This window comes from Pygocentrus nattereri, chromosome 16 (genome assembly GCF_015220715.1).
Source record: "Pygocentrus nattereri isolate fPygNat1 chromosome 16, fPygNat1.pri, whole genome shotgun sequence".
Lineage (NCBI taxonomy): Eukaryota > Metazoa > Chordata > Actinopteri > Characiformes > Serrasalmidae > Pygocentrus > Pygocentrus nattereri.
This window is the reverse complement of record NC_051226.1, coordinates 18661178-18679219: the sequence shown is the minus strand read 5'-3', so window position 1 is coordinate 18679219 and position 18042 is coordinate 18661178. Positions and strand designations below refer to the sequence as shown.

General features: G+C 37.9%; 2 protein-coding genes across 4 annotated transcripts; both read left to right on the top strand.

Annotated features, from left to right (window-relative positions):
- Positions 1 to 4105: 4105 nt before the first annotated feature.
- Positions 4106 to 10298, top strand: LOC108427930 (porphobilinogen deaminase-like). 2 transcript variants are annotated; one of them, XM_017698518.2, is made up of 14 exons: positions 4106 to 4309; positions 5166 to 5219; positions 5496 to 5568; positions 5890 to 5939; positions 6130 to 6185; positions 6314 to 6391; positions 6604 to 6681; positions 6779 to 6854; positions 6986 to 7099; positions 7265 to 7303; positions 8402 to 8521; positions 8633 to 8686; positions 8883 to 8969; positions 9290 to 10298. In XM_017698518.2, the coding sequence occupies exons 1-14, from the start codon at positions 4274 to 4276 to the stop codon at positions 9461 to 9463; spliced, it is 1089 nt and encodes a 362-aa protein (XP_017554007.1). In that variant the 5' UTR covers positions 4106 to 4273; the 3' UTR covers positions 9464 to 10298. The 2 variants fall into 2 exon arrangements, with proteins under 2 accessions (XP_017554007.1, XP_017554008.1); XM_017698519.2 differs by lacking the exon at positions 4106 to 4309 and adding an exon at positions 4944 to 5024.
- A 1202-nt stretch (positions 10299 to 11500) lies between these two features.
- snx12 (sorting nexin 12) lies at positions 11501 to 17032 on the top strand. Of its 2 annotated transcripts, XM_017698670.2 has the most exons (6): positions 11502 to 11863; positions 12607 to 12702; positions 14071 to 14195; positions 14380 to 14470; positions 15492 to 15502; positions 16057 to 17032. In XM_017698670.2, exons 1-5 carry the CDS (start codon positions 11699 to 11701, stop codon positions 15495 to 15497), a joined length of 483 nt encoding a protein of 160 aa, XP_017554159.1. In that variant the 5' UTR covers positions 11502 to 11698; the 3' UTR covers positions 15498 to 15502; positions 16057 to 17032. The 2 variants fall into 2 exon arrangements, with proteins under 2 accessions (XP_017554158.1, XP_017554159.1); XM_017698669.2 differs by lacking the exons at positions 15492 to 15502; positions 16057 to 17032 and having other exon boundaries at positions 11501 to 11863; positions 14380 to 15405.
- The last annotated feature ends 1010 nt before the right edge of the window (positions 17033 to 18042 follow it).

The window sequence follows — 18042 nt, the reverse complement described above, 5'->3', positions numbered from 1 at the left end:
CCACCTGTATTCGTCCAGCGCTGGGATTGGCTAATAGCTTCTATTCACAAGCTTGAAGATTGGCAGGTACCTTTTACTCGCAATCAGTAATAGGCGGTCTGCCAGCGAGTGCGAGCAACTAGCCAATCCCAGTACAGGAGGCGGGACTTTTCAGAATACGAGTGGAAAACAAAATAACGCGCGTTCCTGCCGAACGGTCTTCGGGGTCCTAACGCCCCATCATGTCATGGTCTAAATGGCTGCGAGCAGATTGTAAACATACTTCACGTACAGATGAATGTGCTACTAAAGGTAAAGAAGAACTTCTTTTAGTCACACTGCTGGTTATAAAATGGACAAAACAGGGCACAATTCAATTGTTTTACGTTCATCTAATTTCTTTTTCTGGCTATTAATACTATTTGGTGATTAAGAGACCCTTAAGAGACCTTGTCTCACAACGGTGGAAATTTCTCCTCCTCATTTAACCCATTCGTGAAGTGAAACATCACATTCACACTAGTGAGCACACACACACAAAGGAGCAGTGAGCACACTTGCCCTGAGGGGTGGGCAGCCCTATCTGCAGTGCCCGGGGAGTAGTTGGGGTTAGGTGCCCTGCTCAACGACACCTATGTCACGGGGTTGGTTAGGGTTGGTTCCCTAACCTCTCGCCCATGACTGCCCCACTTGGTCACCTAACTTGTATTTGAAGTTTCTTTTGTCACACTGATGGTTACACAAATGGACAATACAGAACTCAACACAAATGGGTATTTTGTTTTGTTGTATTTATTTAACTAATTTCTTTTGTTGGTCATTACAATGATTTGTTGTTCTCTTTAGTTGTATTTGTATTCAAATGTAGTTTCTGATGTTATTGCAGTATTATCTTATATTGTGTTTTATTTTGTCCATTGTTTTATTTTGATATTTGTATGCTTTCTGTTGATGGGCTATGTTGTTGATGCTTTGTAAAGGAAACTTAAAGTGCTGGTGAGGTGCTATACACATGAAACTATTATTACTGGTCAGAGGATCCAACCCTTTCTCATTCAAGAGGCCACCCAGGTGCTAGTCCATTCTCTTGTCATCGCAAAGCTTGACTACTGCAACTCTCTTGGCTGGTTTTCCTATGCAGGCCATCGATGCCTCAGCAACTCAACCAGAATGTGACGGTGAAATCTCAAACTGTACCACAAGCCCTTTGAACTTTGAGGACAGCTCGGCTTGACCCGCCATCCTTCAAGGCACGTGAAAGACAAGAATCAAGACTGTTCTCTGTACTGGCACCCAGGTGGTGGAACAAACTCCCACTGGCTGTCCATAAAGCAGAGTTTCTCACTGTCTTCAAATGCAGACTGAAGGCACATCTCTTTATATAGTACTTAAATGAGCACTGAATTAAGTATTGTTTGTAATGTATTGTACTACACAGGTATTGTATTGTATTGCACTGTTCAGTGTTCAACTCTGTTCCTGAGCTCTGAAATCTGAGTAGCTTTCTCTCTAAACTATTTGTAACTAGCAAAGACACATTCTCTAGATAGACGAAGCACTTCTTGTAAGTTGCTCTGGATAAGAGCATCTGCTAAATGCTGTAAATGTAAATGTATTACTGTTATTATTATTATTATTATTATTAGTAGTAGTAGTAGTAGTAGTAGTAGTAGTAGTAGTAGTAATAGTAGAGGTATTAGTGTTATTATTGTTTGAGAAATTAATGTCAAAACTATGTAGCCACAGATGGCATCATAAGCATTGTTGACTCCCATTATTTCATTTGGAATTTCACAGTGGAATAAGTTCATTTGTAGCTCCTCCTGCTGGGCTGGCTGAAGGCCTACACCACTGTGGTCAATGTTCAGTTACTCCTGCTGAGTTTAAAGCATGGTAGCACGAGTGGACTTTATTCTTGCATGAAATGAGCATGTTGTTTTTCACAAAGGTCAACACCAGGGTCAAACATAGTGCAGTGCTAATAGGCTACTGCGGAATGAAAATGAAAACTTGCTGTTGTGAAGTTTTTGTACTGAAGAATTATATGAGTTAACTGGGACATTCTATTCAATGGACTCCAATACTCTGACATTGTTTGTATTGCAAGAGTTTTATTATGCATTCCTGTTCTACTAAGAGCTTTTATAGTTTTGTAACCGTCTGTTGCTTTTTTTTTTTTTTTGGACTGAGATCCTTCTTTTGCTACCTAAGCTTCACATTTGATATCAGAATGTATTGGTGCAGGTCCCCACTCAACTTGCAGGCTGGAAAATAGAATAGAATCTTTATTGTTACTGCACAAGTACAACCTCAATCCCAAAAAAGTTGAGACGCTGTGTAAAATGTAAATCCCCTGCGTTGCTGCCATCAAGTTCGAAATGAGTTCATATTTTTCAAGAAATGGTAAAATGTCTCACTTTCAACATATATGTTCTATGTTCTATTGTGAATAAAATATGGGTCTATGAGATTTGCAAATAATTGCATTCTATTTTTATTTACATTTATTTATATTTTATACAGCGTCCCAACTTTTTTAGAATTGTACAGTGAAATTAAGTATGTGATTCCCCATTGCTCACACACAAAGAAATCATTATAGAAATATGATTAAATACTCTATGATACAGCACCATATACAGTAGGGTGTATGAAAGTTGCAGATCCATATGAAAAATACAGTATGTAGTACAATCAGAACATGAGATGCACACATCTACATGTGCAGAATTTAAGGAATGATATAGATAATAAAGAAGAATGAAGGAGTAGAAGAAATGAGGTAGCAGCATGACTCTCATGTAATTGTGTAATTCATAGCACCAGCAGCATTTCCAGTGGTGGGGAGGGCTTCACACTTGGAAAAACAATTGTTCTTCATGTGACTGAGAATGTCATTGCCAAACATGATCAGACTGTCATCAAGAACAGCCCAACTCCAGCTACTTAGAGAGGGATAACAGAGTAGGACTGCAGCGCATACACCTCTCATTACAAAGAAGAATCCACATTTGAGGGACCAATGGTGTAAAAACCATTATCGCTGGTCTACAAGGATGTGGAAAAACATGACATAGTCACTATGTTCTAAATGCATATGTGGTGTACACCAAGAGAATGGTATAGGACTGAATGCTTGACCCCTGCAATGAGGGGGTCTAGTGGCTCTCTGACGCTGTGTGTAGCCAAAACATTCTTTTCTTAGCATGGTTTGGCTACACCTGTCCCCTTAGAGGGAAGATTCTCTGCAAATGAATGTGCTGTTTGTGCGTGGTTATGCAGTTACCTTGTAAGATTTAATTGTGCTGCATTCAGTGATCAGTAAGCCCTGCTGTGATAGACTACTCTGCTTAATGCTGGCCTGGTTCATTTTGCTTAATGAGGTAGCAAACAAAGGTTAAATACACAGTTAAAAGCATTTAAATAAATGTCTACATCAATATAGTATTGTGGCATTCACTGCTATTAAAAGAGGCACTGCTTTATTTTCCAGCTGTTGTCCACCACAGCCACGTTATACACAAGCTAAGCATTTCTCTGTCTACCAAGTCATTCTCCAGCAATAATTGCTTTGAGCAAATTCAAAACATTTCTATGTTCTTCTAATAACATAACCCTAAAACACACAGAAGGATGTTATAAACTGCCCTTTTATTTTTTCCATTTGCTATCCTGATAAAATCACTTGGAGCAACCTGACCACCCCCTTAAGAAAGTTCTGGCTACGCTCCTGCTGGAGGTCCAGACCAGGGTGTCCAATCTTGTCTGTAAAGGGCTGGTGTGGCTGAACATTTGATTCCACTTGTTTAGTCAGTAGGTTAGAGAATTCAAATAAGTGATCATGTGTGCTTCTGGTATGTTGGCTTGAAAACCTGCAGCCTGCACCCCTGATCCAGATGATCTTAAAGGTCAAAGCTTAGTGGTACTACAAGCTGTGTTGCTGTAAGCGTTGCGGTGCCCCAAATGTGAGAATTACACTGTTTGGTAGATATCGTGAGCTTTTTCAATTTCAGTTCATGTTTTTGTTTAGCTTCATACTTCCAGCTCCAACGCAGTCCTTTATTTTGAATTCGATTTAGTACTTTTATTTTGAAAATAGTACTACAAGCAGCGCCTTTCCCGGATTCGTGTGCTTCCACATGATTTTACCGGGTTAAGAGTCATTCAGAAAATCTAAACATTACAGCGCTCTGTTACATTTAAACTCTGAAGACTGTGACTTTTAAAAGCGGTGGATTGTTAAGATGTGCTGCATTGTGTTCGTATCTATCTGAATATCTTTAACGTTGCGAAAATGTCGGCAGAAGCAAATTCAGAAACTAATTCTCAGGTAACGTTAACATCTGTTAACATCCGAGTTGTATCATTAACCCATACTAATATTATTTTAAGTGAAACAGTGTTTTAAAAATGTTTTTCGTCCTCTCTTTAACCTTTAGGATTAAGCAGGCTGTTTTTGTTACTGGTGTATGTAAATAACCTCTGTTCTGATTGGATGTCCTATATTGTGTTTAATTAACTTCAGAGTGAACGAGTGGGGCTAAGCTGTTGTAGACTAAGCAGATGCATTTAGGTAAATGTACTGAGAAAATGTGGAATCAATGATAAGGGCCTTTTAAAACTTTCTTTACTAATGACATCTAGAATGGGCAAGGATTATTACAAGAATCACAAAAAAAAGAAAGTTGTGTGTCTGTGGGTGTAACAGAAGGAAGTGCTAGTATGAGGTAGTAAGTAATAACTCAGCATTATTGTGAAGATGTTTCAGTGATGCGGCTTGATCTAGGTTTGTCAATCTGAAAGATTACCACTGCATGTTTTACTCCTCCCTTCTCTGTAACGGACACTGTGAATAGTCACCTTATCTCAAAAAGCCAGGATGGGGGGCGGAGTCCCCCTACATACATCTACCCTGATAATGGCACATTGTGTCTTTATGCCATGCTGCACTTTCTTACTGAAAGCAAGCATCCAGAGCTCCAGCATACATCATTGTTGCTCATTATATTAAAACTATGGCAGACGGAGTGTATAAGTACATCAGGGTAAGAGGAGGCTCTAAGTCAGTGAACTCTAATTTCAACATTAGTTTATTTTAATTTAAAGAAAAAGGGAAATTCATCCAAAATAGAGAAAGCAAATTCATTTATTTGTTTGACTGTAGTGTTCTTGTATATTTCTTACAGGATGGAGATGGCAAAGTCAGCAGGGTAATTCGCATTGGAACAAGGAAAAGCCAGGTATGTTCCCAAATGAAAGATTTTGTGAATTTCTACATTTTTCAATAGCAGTTAGTTCACTAGTAGACTTGAGAAATGTTTTAAAATGTATTAATATATTTATACAATATGATATTTATTATTCTTCATTACTTGTCCAGTTTCTTTAGTATGTTTTTACTTTTTTCCGTGTTGTATTTATTCAGCAGTTGTTGCTTCAAGAAGCTACTCACATTTATAGAGCAATTCACTGAGTGAACTTAAGTGTCAACTAATCTCCTCACTTTTTCACTCAAGCTGGCTCGCATTCAAACCGACAGTGTTGCTGAGAAACTGAAAGAGTTATACCCCGACGTGCACTTGGAAATAGGTAAGAGCTCGTTGCACAGTGTGTGAAACACTTGCTCAGCGCCTACATATCTTTGAATTCTCTGAAACTGAGATATTTATAATCATGAGATCTTGTCGAAAAAGATCTGATTTGTCAATGAGATCAGATATTATCAAAATATATGTGTTTTTTACAGTCATGTTTCCTAATGTAGTTTATTGTTTCCTTGTTAACTTCATTAAGGGCATGATACAGTAATCTGATTGTGTTTGAACATAAAACATGCTCAACTGTGTTATGCCAGTGAGTTAGTATTTGGCAAGCAACTATGTTTTGTATGACATCAGTGTTTTGTTGCAGTGGCTATGTCAACAACAGGTGACAAAATACTTGACACAGCTTTATCAAAGGTAAGCCATTTGTTATGAAGAAATGCAAAAAATCCATTTGTCCTGAAATCTACTATTTGCAGAATTGCCTACTCCTTATTCAGCAGTTTTTAAAATTTTGAAATGTGATCCTGTGCATGCAATGAAATAAAAACATAATTTTATGTGCTCAGACTGATCAGAAATATTGCTGAATTGTTTTATGATTAAGATAGGTGAAAAGAGTCTCTTCACAAAGGAGTTGGAGAATGCTTTGGAAAGAAATGAGTAAGTGCTAATAATGTTGTTTACATCCCTTTCCATGGACTGTTTTTGATTTGCACAGAGGTTCATTGTTACATGCTGGTGTTTGTGTCGCTGTGTGAAAGATGCTGTTGACCCTTGTGTCTCCACAGGGTAGACCTGGTTGTGCACTCTTTGAAAGATTTACCCACGGTTCTTCCTCTGGGTTTTACAATAGGAGCTGTGCTCAAGTAAGTAGAGCAACACTGGAGCCTCTGTATTAAGAAACGGATGTACTGGTTCAAAGCCTTTTCAGATGTTTAGCAACCTGTGACTAGGCTTTTAGCAAGCAGTGTTTGATAACTAAACTGACACTCAGTAATCTTTTGTCACTATGGTGTTAATGAATGTTTTGTACATTTAATATATATTTATTCAATGATACTTTTTATTGTCTATGAAGGCGAGAAAATCCACAAGATGCAGTAGTTTTGCACCCCAAACATGCAGGGAAATCTCTGGATTTACTACCAAACAAGAGGTATGATATTAGAGATTTGTTTCCTTTATGTATTTTCTGTATTTTGTTGTAATTTTCAAGTGTGATGTACTAAAAGTATTTATATTCCTTTTTTTAGTATCATAGGCACCAGTTCCCTTCGCCGGGCTGCACAGTTAAAGAAAAGATTTCCTCACCTGGAGTTTAAGGATATTGTATCTTTTTGATGCTTGGCTTTCAGTTTGAGTGCAGTCATTTTGTTCACCTGTTTTGTTTTTTTGTTTGTTTGTTTTTTTTTATTTCTTAAATATATGATATCGGATTGTTCCTTAGTAAAGTGTCTTAGAGAGGTAATCTCAACACTCGACTGAAGAAGTTGGATGAGAATAATGACTTCTCTGCCATCATCCTGGCTGCAGCTGGTCTTCAGAGAATGGGTTGGGAAACCCGTATTAGTCAGGTACATCAGAACATAGGCCCCTCCTATTAGTGCCACTCTAACTCTTAATTTTAACTGTTTGCAGTTCAACTATATGCAGTTTAAACTTCAAATGTGATGAGATTCATGTGTTATACCTTATTGTTGAGTACTACTATTTACTTGCATGCTTTGTTGCTATCTCAGGTCCTTGGTCCTGAAGATTGCATGTATGCCGTTGGACAGGTGGGTTTGTCGGTTTCTTTATGCTAATGATTCCTTAAAACGATAGTCTGGAGCAAAAGCTAATTTACACAATTTTCCCTTGTGATCAATATAGTCGATCAGCCAAAACACTTTTGTCTGAAGGTTGCTTCTTTTAATTTTGCACTGGAGCTACAGGGCTAATGTGGCTGAAAGGCAATGCAAACGTATGTCGACCAGCTACCATAAGGAAAACTTCATGCCTAAATCATTACACACTTGCATCACCCTACACCCATACCTTACATCCTTCTTGTAATTTGTTTTATTTTAATATATATGTGCACTTATAATGTTTATGTAAACCAAGTCAGTCATAATTATTTTTTACATGACCATTTCTAAGCTTTTTTTGTCTTTTACAATTAAGCAGGCTGTTTTGTAACTGTTTCTTTAACACTGATTTATATAAATGGTCTCTGTTTTGATTGATTACCCTTTATTGTGCCTCATTCAAAAAGCAGTCCAGCTAACACACTCTTATAACTTTGGCATGAATGGGCTGGGCTACACTGCTGTAGGTTGAAAAGGTGGAAATACACAAATAGATTTTCCCACACATTGATTTTGACTTCACAAAAGCACGGAATTAAAAAATTGTTTTTGCAGAATTCAAAATTGTTTCCGTATATGGATCATATAGACTGGGAAGTGAGTGATATGTTATGAAAATTTACATACCATCATAACTAGCAGCCTTCTTTAAACCTGAAGGTTGGCTGTACTTTTGTCCATTTTTACTGATAGCGGTCTGTTGTACAGTATCATAAACCACATAAGCAAGTCTAGGTAAATGGCACAGTGCTGATCTATCAGCTATACAGTTCTGTTACTTGTTAGCTACATTAGCCTCGTAGCTTTAGACACCAAACATATCTTGGCTGACTGCAATTGGGGTAGAAAAGATTACGCAAATTTGAGTTTTTGCCAAACTGTCACTACAGTGTTTTCTGTAGTGGTGCAGTGGCACACAGTCAATGCAGTTATGTCCCTATAAGCAGTGGAGCTGGGTTATTGTGGTTAGCTCAGTAACCAAAGGGTGAGGTTTTATGGTGGAGGTCATGTTGTGTTGTGTGTCAGGGGGCTCTGGCTGTGGAGGTGAGGGCACGAGATCAGGACATTCTGGAGATGGTGTCAGTGCTGCATGATCCCGACACAGTGCTGCGCTGCATCGCAGAGAGAGCTTTTCTCAGACACCTGGTAAGCATTCTACTGTCTACACTAAAATCGCACATGCCTTCTCTCTTTTAAGCATGATTCCACACTAGTTGTGGATTTTTTCCAGTACTACTATGTTACCGTTTATTCCAGGAAGGAGGGTGCAGCGTTCCAGTTGCTGTTCACACAGAAGTAAAGAATTCCCAGGTAGAGCACAAGGACCCATATTACGGAATACCAATTTTTCCTTTAATAAATAGGAATAGAAATAATAATGTAACCCACACATATGTCATAAGTGGAAAAGCAGGTTAGTAAACCATGAAAATGATTTCCCATAAATAAACAGCAAAAAAAGTGCTCTTTGTGCTCTGTACTGAGGATTTTTTATGTGCTTTCCCAGCTCTATCTAACTGGAGCAGTTTACAGTTTAGATGGCTCGGATAGTCTGAAGGAGACAATGCAGACCAGCATTGCTTTAGACAGTCAGGTTAGTATCTGCATTATGATCACTTCACACTGTGAATGATATGCATAAAAGTGCACTTTAGATAATGTGTCTAAATAGGCAGTAGTACTTATCAGAACATGTTGAATACTTGTGACTTGGATAGATTACATTTTCTGTTATTCAGAATATTTTTTTTTACTTTTAATTGCATAGTGAAATCAGCAGTTAATACAGAAAGAGTACTCGAGTGTTTCAAGTTCAGGACTTGATAAAAACAGTATGTGAACAGTGAACATACAATTTCAGTGAAGCGCATGAAGTCAAATAAGATTCCAATTTTGTTTGCTTTTACATGGTAGGAGCAGGAGCAGGTTGATGAGAAAGTTCAGCGTGTGGGGATTACAGCACTGAAAGTCTCAGGAGCTGCTCAGGATGCTGCAGAGAGGCTAGGAGTGGACCTCGCCAATCTGCTGCTGAGTAAAGGGGCCAAAGAGATTCTGACAGTAGCCAGACAGCTCAATGATGCACGGTAGTTTCATTTATATTCCACCATGCAGTGTTGAAGTATGAATGGCACAATTAAACTCTGTATATGCTTTTCATACATCATAATATCTTTACAAATGCATTTACTACTTCAGTGATGATTGTCATACACCTACTTGACCTGCATACTCAGTTCTAAGGTGAAATATTCATCATAACTCATGTCCTGTGCCAAGTACCAGTCACTGATGAGAAAATTCAGACTTGTAGTATTGCTGTTTTGAGATTTACAGGTTTAAACGATAATCATTTTATACCTGCTGCTGAGACGCTGATAAGCAACAGCATGTTTCAGCATGCCTGTACCATTTCTTACAACCTTATGATAGCTAGATGCCTAAGAAGACTTCTTTTTACCTCAGCAGTCTTTTAGAGCCTAAATGTTTTGTATTTATTGATCCTGCTGAATGTATGTTCTACATTACTTTCTTTCTCAGTAGACACAAAATACAGTGAGTCCTGTTACATGGTAGTTTTTTTTATTTATTTCACACAATACATACTTAAATGAAACTTGAATTATGTTTATTTCATTATTGTCATTGTTTATTGTATCTTCCACATATAAGCATTGCCTACATACCACTTGTACACTGGTTCCAAGCACTTGTGTAATAATTCCTAATTGAATCATTTCAACCAAATACTATGAAATGTACTTTAAAATCATAAAACTAACATTATTTTATTTTTTATTACTTTTAATGTTTTAACAGACATTTGTTCATAACAGACATGAAAACATCATTTGCCTTGTTGTCTTGGTTTATTGCTGCATTAATCTTCCCTTTTATGATTAAACTTAGTCTTTTTTCACAACCATACCGGTGTTTAAGCCTCTCATTGCTACTGAGTGATTGTTGTACCCTGAAAGTGAAATGACTTATTTATGGTCTCTGGTATCCCCATCTCTGTAATTCTGACAAAAACAAGTTGATACCTAATGTTATAGTACAGCATCCCTCCCATCATAAAAAAATGATTTAAAGATCATGTCGTCACTTGGTTTGTGTGTAGCACCCAGTTAACATTTAACAGTTAATGTGGGTTGTAGAACAAGCCCATCAAAATTTCAAGTGTACACTTGTCTGAGCTCCCTGTGTGATATGTTGTATGCTGCTACATTCAGACAAGGGCGGCGTCCTTGCTTTGCAAGCCACATACAGCCGTGCATAGTACCACCATTACAAAAAAATGTTAGCTTTTTATGATGTATGTCATTCTTAAAGAGACAATGCAGCCAATGTGTAAACAATGACATACCTACTTATCTCTTGTGGTTGTACTACAGCAGCCTCTTGAGTGAGATTTTTCCTGTTTAAACACTAGAAAAACGCCCTTCTGATGATCTATGTGGGGTAGACACATGAGGGAAGGGTTCTCAATAGTTATATGGCAATCATTTAATGCATGGTGGGTGTTGCAGTAAATGAATGTTAATAAACTAAAACACAAAAAGATGGTAAGTTATGTTAATAAGAAGAAGCTTACTTTTGTTTAGGCACACTTTTTATGTCCATTATTATTATTATTATTATTATTATTATTGTTAGTAGTAGTAGTAGTACTTCTGAAACCAGCATATTATTTAAGCTCTACCTCTGAGTACCTAAGTTAGTTTATATATACAGCTAAAGGATGCTTAAGTTCTTCCTTCTGACATTTCTTGATGTTCCTAGGAAAAATAGGCCACGAGTTGATTCATTTAAAATAAGCCACCCTTACATTTTTTGCATATGAGAAGATGAAAACTACACTGAATTCAAAGTTTGGAAGTTTGATATGAAATAGCACAGAAAAATATGCAACAGTAACGCCCAAAACGTTTAACATTACTTCCCAATATTGTTTTCCTCGTCAAATTCTTGCAATCCTTTCGCGTCTTTCTGTCTCTCAACGACAAGCCTTGACAAAACCCGCCTCCTTTAGCCATGTTTCCAAATTCTATTGGTTCATTGCCTGTCAATAACGGTGAATTCAGCCATCTGATTGGTTTCGGGGGAGAACAGGGTTGGTCACACGATTTTCAGAACAGTGCAAATATCGCACAGGGTTGAGATCGACGGGATTTCCTGTGGCATTGCTGAGCTGCAGAATTTTACTTGAGGCTTGTAAAGTATCTAGTCAGTGTCATCTTTTCAGATTTAATGTCTTAATCACGTAATATCTTCTGCGCGTGTCCTAGACTACATCCAGAAGTAGCTAGCTAGCCAGAAATAAAAATGTCTGAACCCACGGTGGCCGACACTCGCCGGTTAAACTCAAAGCCCCAAGACCTCACGGATGCTTACGGACCTCCAAGTAATTTTCTGGAAATTGACGTCTACGACCCCCAAACTATTGGAGTTGGGCGGAATCGTTTCACAACTTACGAAGTCCGAATGAGGGTAGGTCACTGCCGACGCGCTAAGTGCGCTGAACCTGGCTGTGTTGGCTGAGGTCGCGAGCCGTTAGCAGAGTTTCCCGTGGAGCTGGAATTTGACTCGGCCTGCTGAACGTTAGCTTAGCTCGCTAACGTTAGCTGACTTAGCCTGTCTGATTCGTCAGCTAGCTAACTAACTAGCTAGCTAGCTGTCTAACACCAGTCATGAGTGTGGGGGGTTTATTTCTTCTACCATAAACGTCCGTGGTCAGTTCATTGCGCACGCTGTGCAGTTTCTGCGGATAGCCTGATTCATTCGGATAGCTGATTTGCTAAGCTAGCTGCTCACGGTCGGATTGTGACAGCCCAGCTAACTTGGGTGCCGAGCTTGGCTAACATTAGCTAGCGCCGTAATAAGATTTTGATCAATTAATTAATTAGCTAACCTAGGTGACTTTGCAGTAACCATATCAGGCGATTAGTAGCAGCATTTGTGCTGATTGTTCTAAAGCAGATGCAGTAGTTTATTGTCCTGGATATTTTGATGGCTATCCTTGTGTATAATCTATTAACGTTAACTAAGCCACTTAGCTAGCTAATAGCTAACTAGTTAACAAGCCATAATTGTTGCATCTCGAAGATATAAATGCTAGTAAGATAGACGTAGTATGCCCCCAAAACCTGCATATAACGTTAGACTGAAGCCTTGCAATGTTAATGAAAGCAATTTGTTTATGTGGTTAACTGGCCTTTGTGTTTTGTAAACAGACAAACCTCCCCATTTTCAAGTTGAAGGAGTCTTGTGTTCGAAGAAGGTACAGCGACTTTGAGTGGCTGAAAAATGAGCTGGAAAGAGACAGTAAGGTAAGAAACAGACAAATCAGTTTGTTGAAGCAAGTATAACTGCTTATTTTTGGAAACAAGTCTGTAAATTACAATGTACATTACATTTGTAATACATTAGGTATAATAAAAGTCCCATATATGTAATCACAATAAATTTTTTCACATTAATGTATCACAGTACACAACATAGGAATATAGCTGGAAGAACGTTTGTGGTCTAATTTCTTCTTCCGTTTGCTTGCCCACTAACATGGAGGAAAACCGAGGTAACCTTGTTATAAACTAATACATTCATGGAATTCAAGTCATATTAAACGTTCACAGTGAAAAACGGACTCACCTGCTTTAAAGTTTTTCAAAGTTTTGTGATGTTGGTGGTCCCTTGGCTAAAGCACTACAGTGGACCTGTACAGGCCTCAGGTTTGAACCCCAGTTTCCCAGCTGTGTCCTGAACAGGCCACTCCCGCAGGCATAGTTGACCATGTTTTCACTCAGAGATAAAAAGAAGCCTCTTTTGTTTACATTCATATCAAAGTTTTTGGTGATAGTCTGTGGAAAGTGTTTTTTGAAAAGGTATGATCCTTCACACAGTTGGTAGCATTTTTCAGTAGGGCAAAGATTTGCTACAGTGGAAATCAGCTTAGAGAAAAGTGGTGTTATTGGAGGATAGGGACAGTAATTACAGTAATGATAATAATGCAAAAAGATTGGCATTAAATTAGATTTTTTTAATTAGTTGACTCATTTTTCGATAGAACGAAAATAAGATTGCCTGAATTCGTACCTTGTGTTCATGTGTTAATATTAGTACGTTAATGTTTACACTATGCACTCAGCACACTTGCATGCAGACTAGAAGCTTAACAATTTATGTTTTCAAGTTCAATACAACTTTCAATCCAGAGGTCAAGAAGTAGATTTTTGAGATTTTTTTAATGTTAAACTTTAAAGAAAAATATTCTATGGAGCTCTAATTATATACTCGTATAAAGAGACAGGTTTGGCCCAGATAAATGAAAGTTCTACAAAAGAACTTTTCTGCATGCCACTCCACCCTCTAATGAAATAGACTCAAAAAATCACAACTCCTAGAATTTATAGTTGATTTGTAGAAAAGCCCAGTCATTTGAGAGTGGTGCTTTTTTGATGGTGCTTTCCATAAAAGATGACAGAACAGATTGTTGCAAGAGACAGTAAAGACTAACATCGACGGTGTTAAATTTTGATACACCGTTTCAGAATTGACTGTGCAATATGTACTGAAAGTCTTACACCCTTACGTTACATAACATGTAAAGTACAGTTGTTTATGGTTGGTTTTAGTATACTTTTACCTTTAGTTTTTTGTGACTTGTGTTAAAATATTCATATAAAAATGTTTTGTAGATTGTTGTGCCTCCTCTGCCTGGGAAAGCATTGAAGAGACAGCTCCCGTTCCGTGGTGATGAGGGAATATTTGAGGAGTCCTTTATTGAAGAGAGACGAGTTGGACTTGAACAGTTCATTAACAGGTTGGCACCCAAAAGGGCGAATAACAACAGTTTACCAAAAAAACCACATGGATGAGTTCAGGATTGAAGTTCAGATATAACATAACACGCATGAGTGTCTGAAACAGTTTGACTAGTAAAATATCTAAATTGTAATATGTTGTGTCAGTTATTTAGTATTGAGTTTTTTCCCTTTCTGTTCCAGAATTGCTGGTCACCCCTTGGCCCAGAATGAGCGCTGTCTTCACATGTTCCTGCAAGAGGAGAGCATTGATCGGAACTACATCCCTGGAAAAGTACGGCAGTAGGGCTTTCCAAACTGGGACTCGGGGAGGGTCTTCTTTCTCCTGTTATCAACTTCTATTCCCACTCATCTGCAGACAGTGCAGAGTAACATTTATTTTTACACCAAGTAAATGCTAGATGCATCATAAACAATGCAGGACTTGAATATATTGGGCAGATGATGTTTTGTACATGTGTCTGAGAGTTGCTCTTTACACACACAGTGTATTGTTTTATTACATCCATGCAATGTCCTTGTTAGTGTGCGTGTGCATTATATGATTATACATGAAAGCTGTAGCACTAAACAAAGATGGTTGGCTCATGTCTTTGTCCTCTCAGGCAGCTGTTACGAGTCTGTACTATGAGAATGGAGAGTATATTCCAGATGAAATTCAGAAGTGCTTACTTGTTTCTTCAAACAAACTTTCTAATTTACCTGATAATCTTAAAAAGATGCTTGTTGGTAAAACTGTACCAGCCAGTTATGCTCTCGTTTACTGCGGTTCCACACCTTAGCAGAATTTGGTAGAAGCATAACATGAATATGTATTGTGATATATGCTGAATCTGCACATTCCTGAGGTCTAAAATTCTTATGATAATTGGCTATACATCTAGCTACAAATCTAATAAAATGTAAGAGCTCTACATTCTTCACACTACTGATAAAGTCCAAGTATTGTTTTATGTCCGTTAGCCGGAGAGCATTAAGAAGTGAATGTACCCATTCTGATGTGGTGTCAGACTAGAGATGCTTGAATTATGCAGCACAGGAGTCCCATTACACTCCCTAGAGGACAAAGTATTTGCCAACTTTGTAAAAGTTGTCCTGCCAAAGTCAAGTCATTTTTCTCAGAATGACGCTATATTTATGTCCTCTTCCTGTGTTAATCAATCTGTGCCTGTGACATTTGTCTGTAAATAAAGTATAACAAAATAGTGAGCGCTGCTGACTGGAGACTTAATGACATCAAAACAAACTGAGTCTCATCTTCCCCCTTATCTTATTTATTCTCTCTTTCATTTTAGGTATGAATGAAGTAAGTTTTGAGTTTTTTTTTTACTATCAATCTCATAATGTTGTAAACTACTGTTGGGGTAACCCAGTGTCTGCATGGATGCTAATTCTTTAACATTATTGTGAAAAGATGCATACTCATACCCATACTTACAATAGGCATTGTAATTTTGTCTCTCATTTTGTTGCTTTGCTAGTTCTTTTTGCATCTGCTTGTCACTCATATCAGTCAACACCAGGTAGCACAGTTACCTTTAATGTTGTAGCCTGCATGTCATGATTGCATGTTGCATTGTGTTATAACAGGTGAATCAGTTTTTTGCACTGATGGGCTACATGTAATTTCTAACACTACAATCGTCAGTTTTGTAATAACTAAGTGCTGTTCATAATTCAGTAAGATCTAGGTGTGAGACCTAGGTATAATAGTGTGAGAAGTTATTCAAAAGTAAGGGGACATGCACTCATTGACATTCTGCCTTAGCTGTTGTTGAAACACTTAAAAGGGAAATTGTTAAAAAAATAACCTTTCTACCAACTACAGTGTCACTATATGGTTTGCACTTGTATTCTCAGATGCAACAGCAAGACTAAAGCGCCCCCCAACCCCCCCAGAGGAATGCCTCATCTGTAGGCCGTGTGTATATGCCTGGCTCGCTCACTCAGGTGCTCTTGAAGAATACAGATGCATTTATCGCTAAACCCTGGTTTAAAAGCTATGTGCATATAAACAGCAATTAGAACATGAACATTCAAAATCAAATCCTACTCCGTAAGCTTTATTTTAGTGCTGAAGCCCAGTCCCATGGTTTGCATTCTTCACCCTTAAAGGCCAAACAATAATGGCTTGAAGAGACTGCACAAGTATGTCACATTGCATGAGTCATCATTCTTTTGTTTGTAAGGGAGAGTAGGATCATGTGTCTCAGCCTTCAGTCTGAGAAAGTATCAGGGGTTGCTGTCAGTGAAGGAAAATGTCCTATAATGAGGCCCATATTCATTTCAGTGTTGCTCAAAAGTCTATACCGGTGTCAGAAATCTTTTTTTTTTTTTCTTTTAAAATGTGGCCCTTGTTTCATCCAGAGATGTATTCTTAAAAATGTAGCAAGACACTCATGAAGAGAGAAATTGGGACCACCATAAAAAGAAAACTGTCTTCCTGTTCCACATTCCATGTGTTGTCTATATATGACCTAAATGACTAAATCTATTTTATATCAAAGCTTTCATTGCAAAGTTTTATACCATTGTTCATTTCCCTATTAGTTTAGTCTTTATATGGGTGTTATAACACTGCTGTTGGGAATGTATATATTCAATCACTGTGAAAATGAGAAATGATCATCCGCTGAATGACACCAGGTCACTTTTGATGTCATGTTTTCACATCCTTACTGAAATTCTTGGTTATTTTTGTTGCTTTGTGATATTGCTGATTCAGTACTATATACAATTAACATGTAGAAGTGCAGTAGTTATTGTCATAGTTATTTTCGTACAGACTGTCATGTCATTTCTACCCATGAATAAAAGCCCCCTCTGCTTGCTTTACTCTGACTAGTTAAGAGTCCGGTTTTTAATGACATTTTCTGCAGCCGTTTGTATTGTATTGGATTTCACCGCTGCAGAGGTTTAGGTCATGTCCCGTCTGGAGTTTTATCCCCATTTACCGACAGATGGCGCTGTTTATATCAAATGATTTAACCTACACTACGTGTCTCTGCAGCCGCGCATGATGAAAGAGGACCATGGCATTGCAATGCTTTCTAGTGTAATCTTCGCGAAAATTGCATTCACTTTGTCTAATTTACAGTAAATACTCTTTCTGAAAACAGAATGTAGTACAGAAAGTGGTAAACAGTAGTTTAAGCAGCAGTAAATAGTAGTTTAATTTACAGGACAGAAGAAGCGTCTGTGTGTGAGTGATTTTCGAGCAGAAGCAGCCAAACAAAAATGTGTGCTGGGAAGCCAGAAGCTGACCACGAAAATCTCCAGAATTATATTTCACTCCTGTGAGTCCTTTCATGACAAGTACTGTGATTTGAATATGAAGTGACATGCAGTGATCCAGTTTTAATTCTATAGCATTTGAATACAATTTTAGACAAAGCAAAGTTCATGAATATTACTAGTAAAAGGTGCAGGTGTGGTTATATAGACAGATTACATGGCACTGTCTCTGTAATTCACCATTAAAAATTCCTGGTGTTAATCCTGGAGTCAGAAAAGCATCGCTTCATCATTGAACTTCTTCAGTTTAAAATCACTCTTAATTCACTCTGCATTGTGGAGTAAAAGCCAAAATAAACCAAACATTACCACTAATCAGCACAAGAAACTGCACAACTGAAATAAAGCTACATATTTTGTTTCTCACTAAAAAGGTTTTGTTCCAGCCTAGGACACACAGACCAAAGTTGGCCAGTGAGGATGTTTGGTTTGGCCTGCCAAAAGTAACCCTCACCTCTCACCCAATGAGAAAATCACCTTTTTATACTATATATAACTTGCTGCATTATTTGTCCCTTTGGATAGTATTTTTGAATCATTTTGGTAATATAA

Bases quoted from the DNA above. Each gene is read 5' to 3' on its own strand.
- LOC108427930 (XM_017698518.2), top strand. From the start codon at position 4,274: ATGTCGGCAGAAGCAAATTCAGAAACTAATTCTCAG. The intron at 5,569-5,889 runs GTAAGAGCTCGT...GTTTTGTTGCAG, and splicing joins CGACGTGCACTTGGAAATAG to TGGCTATGTCAACAACAGGT. The intron at 8,970-9,289 runs GTTAGTATCTGC...TTTACATGGTAG, and splicing joins GCATTGCTTTAGACAGTCAG to GAGCAGGAGCAGGTTGATGA.
- snx12 (XM_017698669.2), top strand. From the start codon at position 11,699: ATGTCTGAACCCACGGTGGCCGACACTCGCCGGTTAAACTCAAAGCCC. The intron at 12,703-14,070 runs GTAAGAAACAGA...AATGTTTTGTAG, and splicing joins AGCTGGAAAGAGACAGTAAG to ATTGTTGTGCCTCCTCTGCC. The intron at 14,196-14,379 runs GTTGGCACCCAA...TTTCTGTTCCAG, and splicing joins CTTGAACAGTTCATTAACAG to AATTGCTGGTCACCCCTTGG.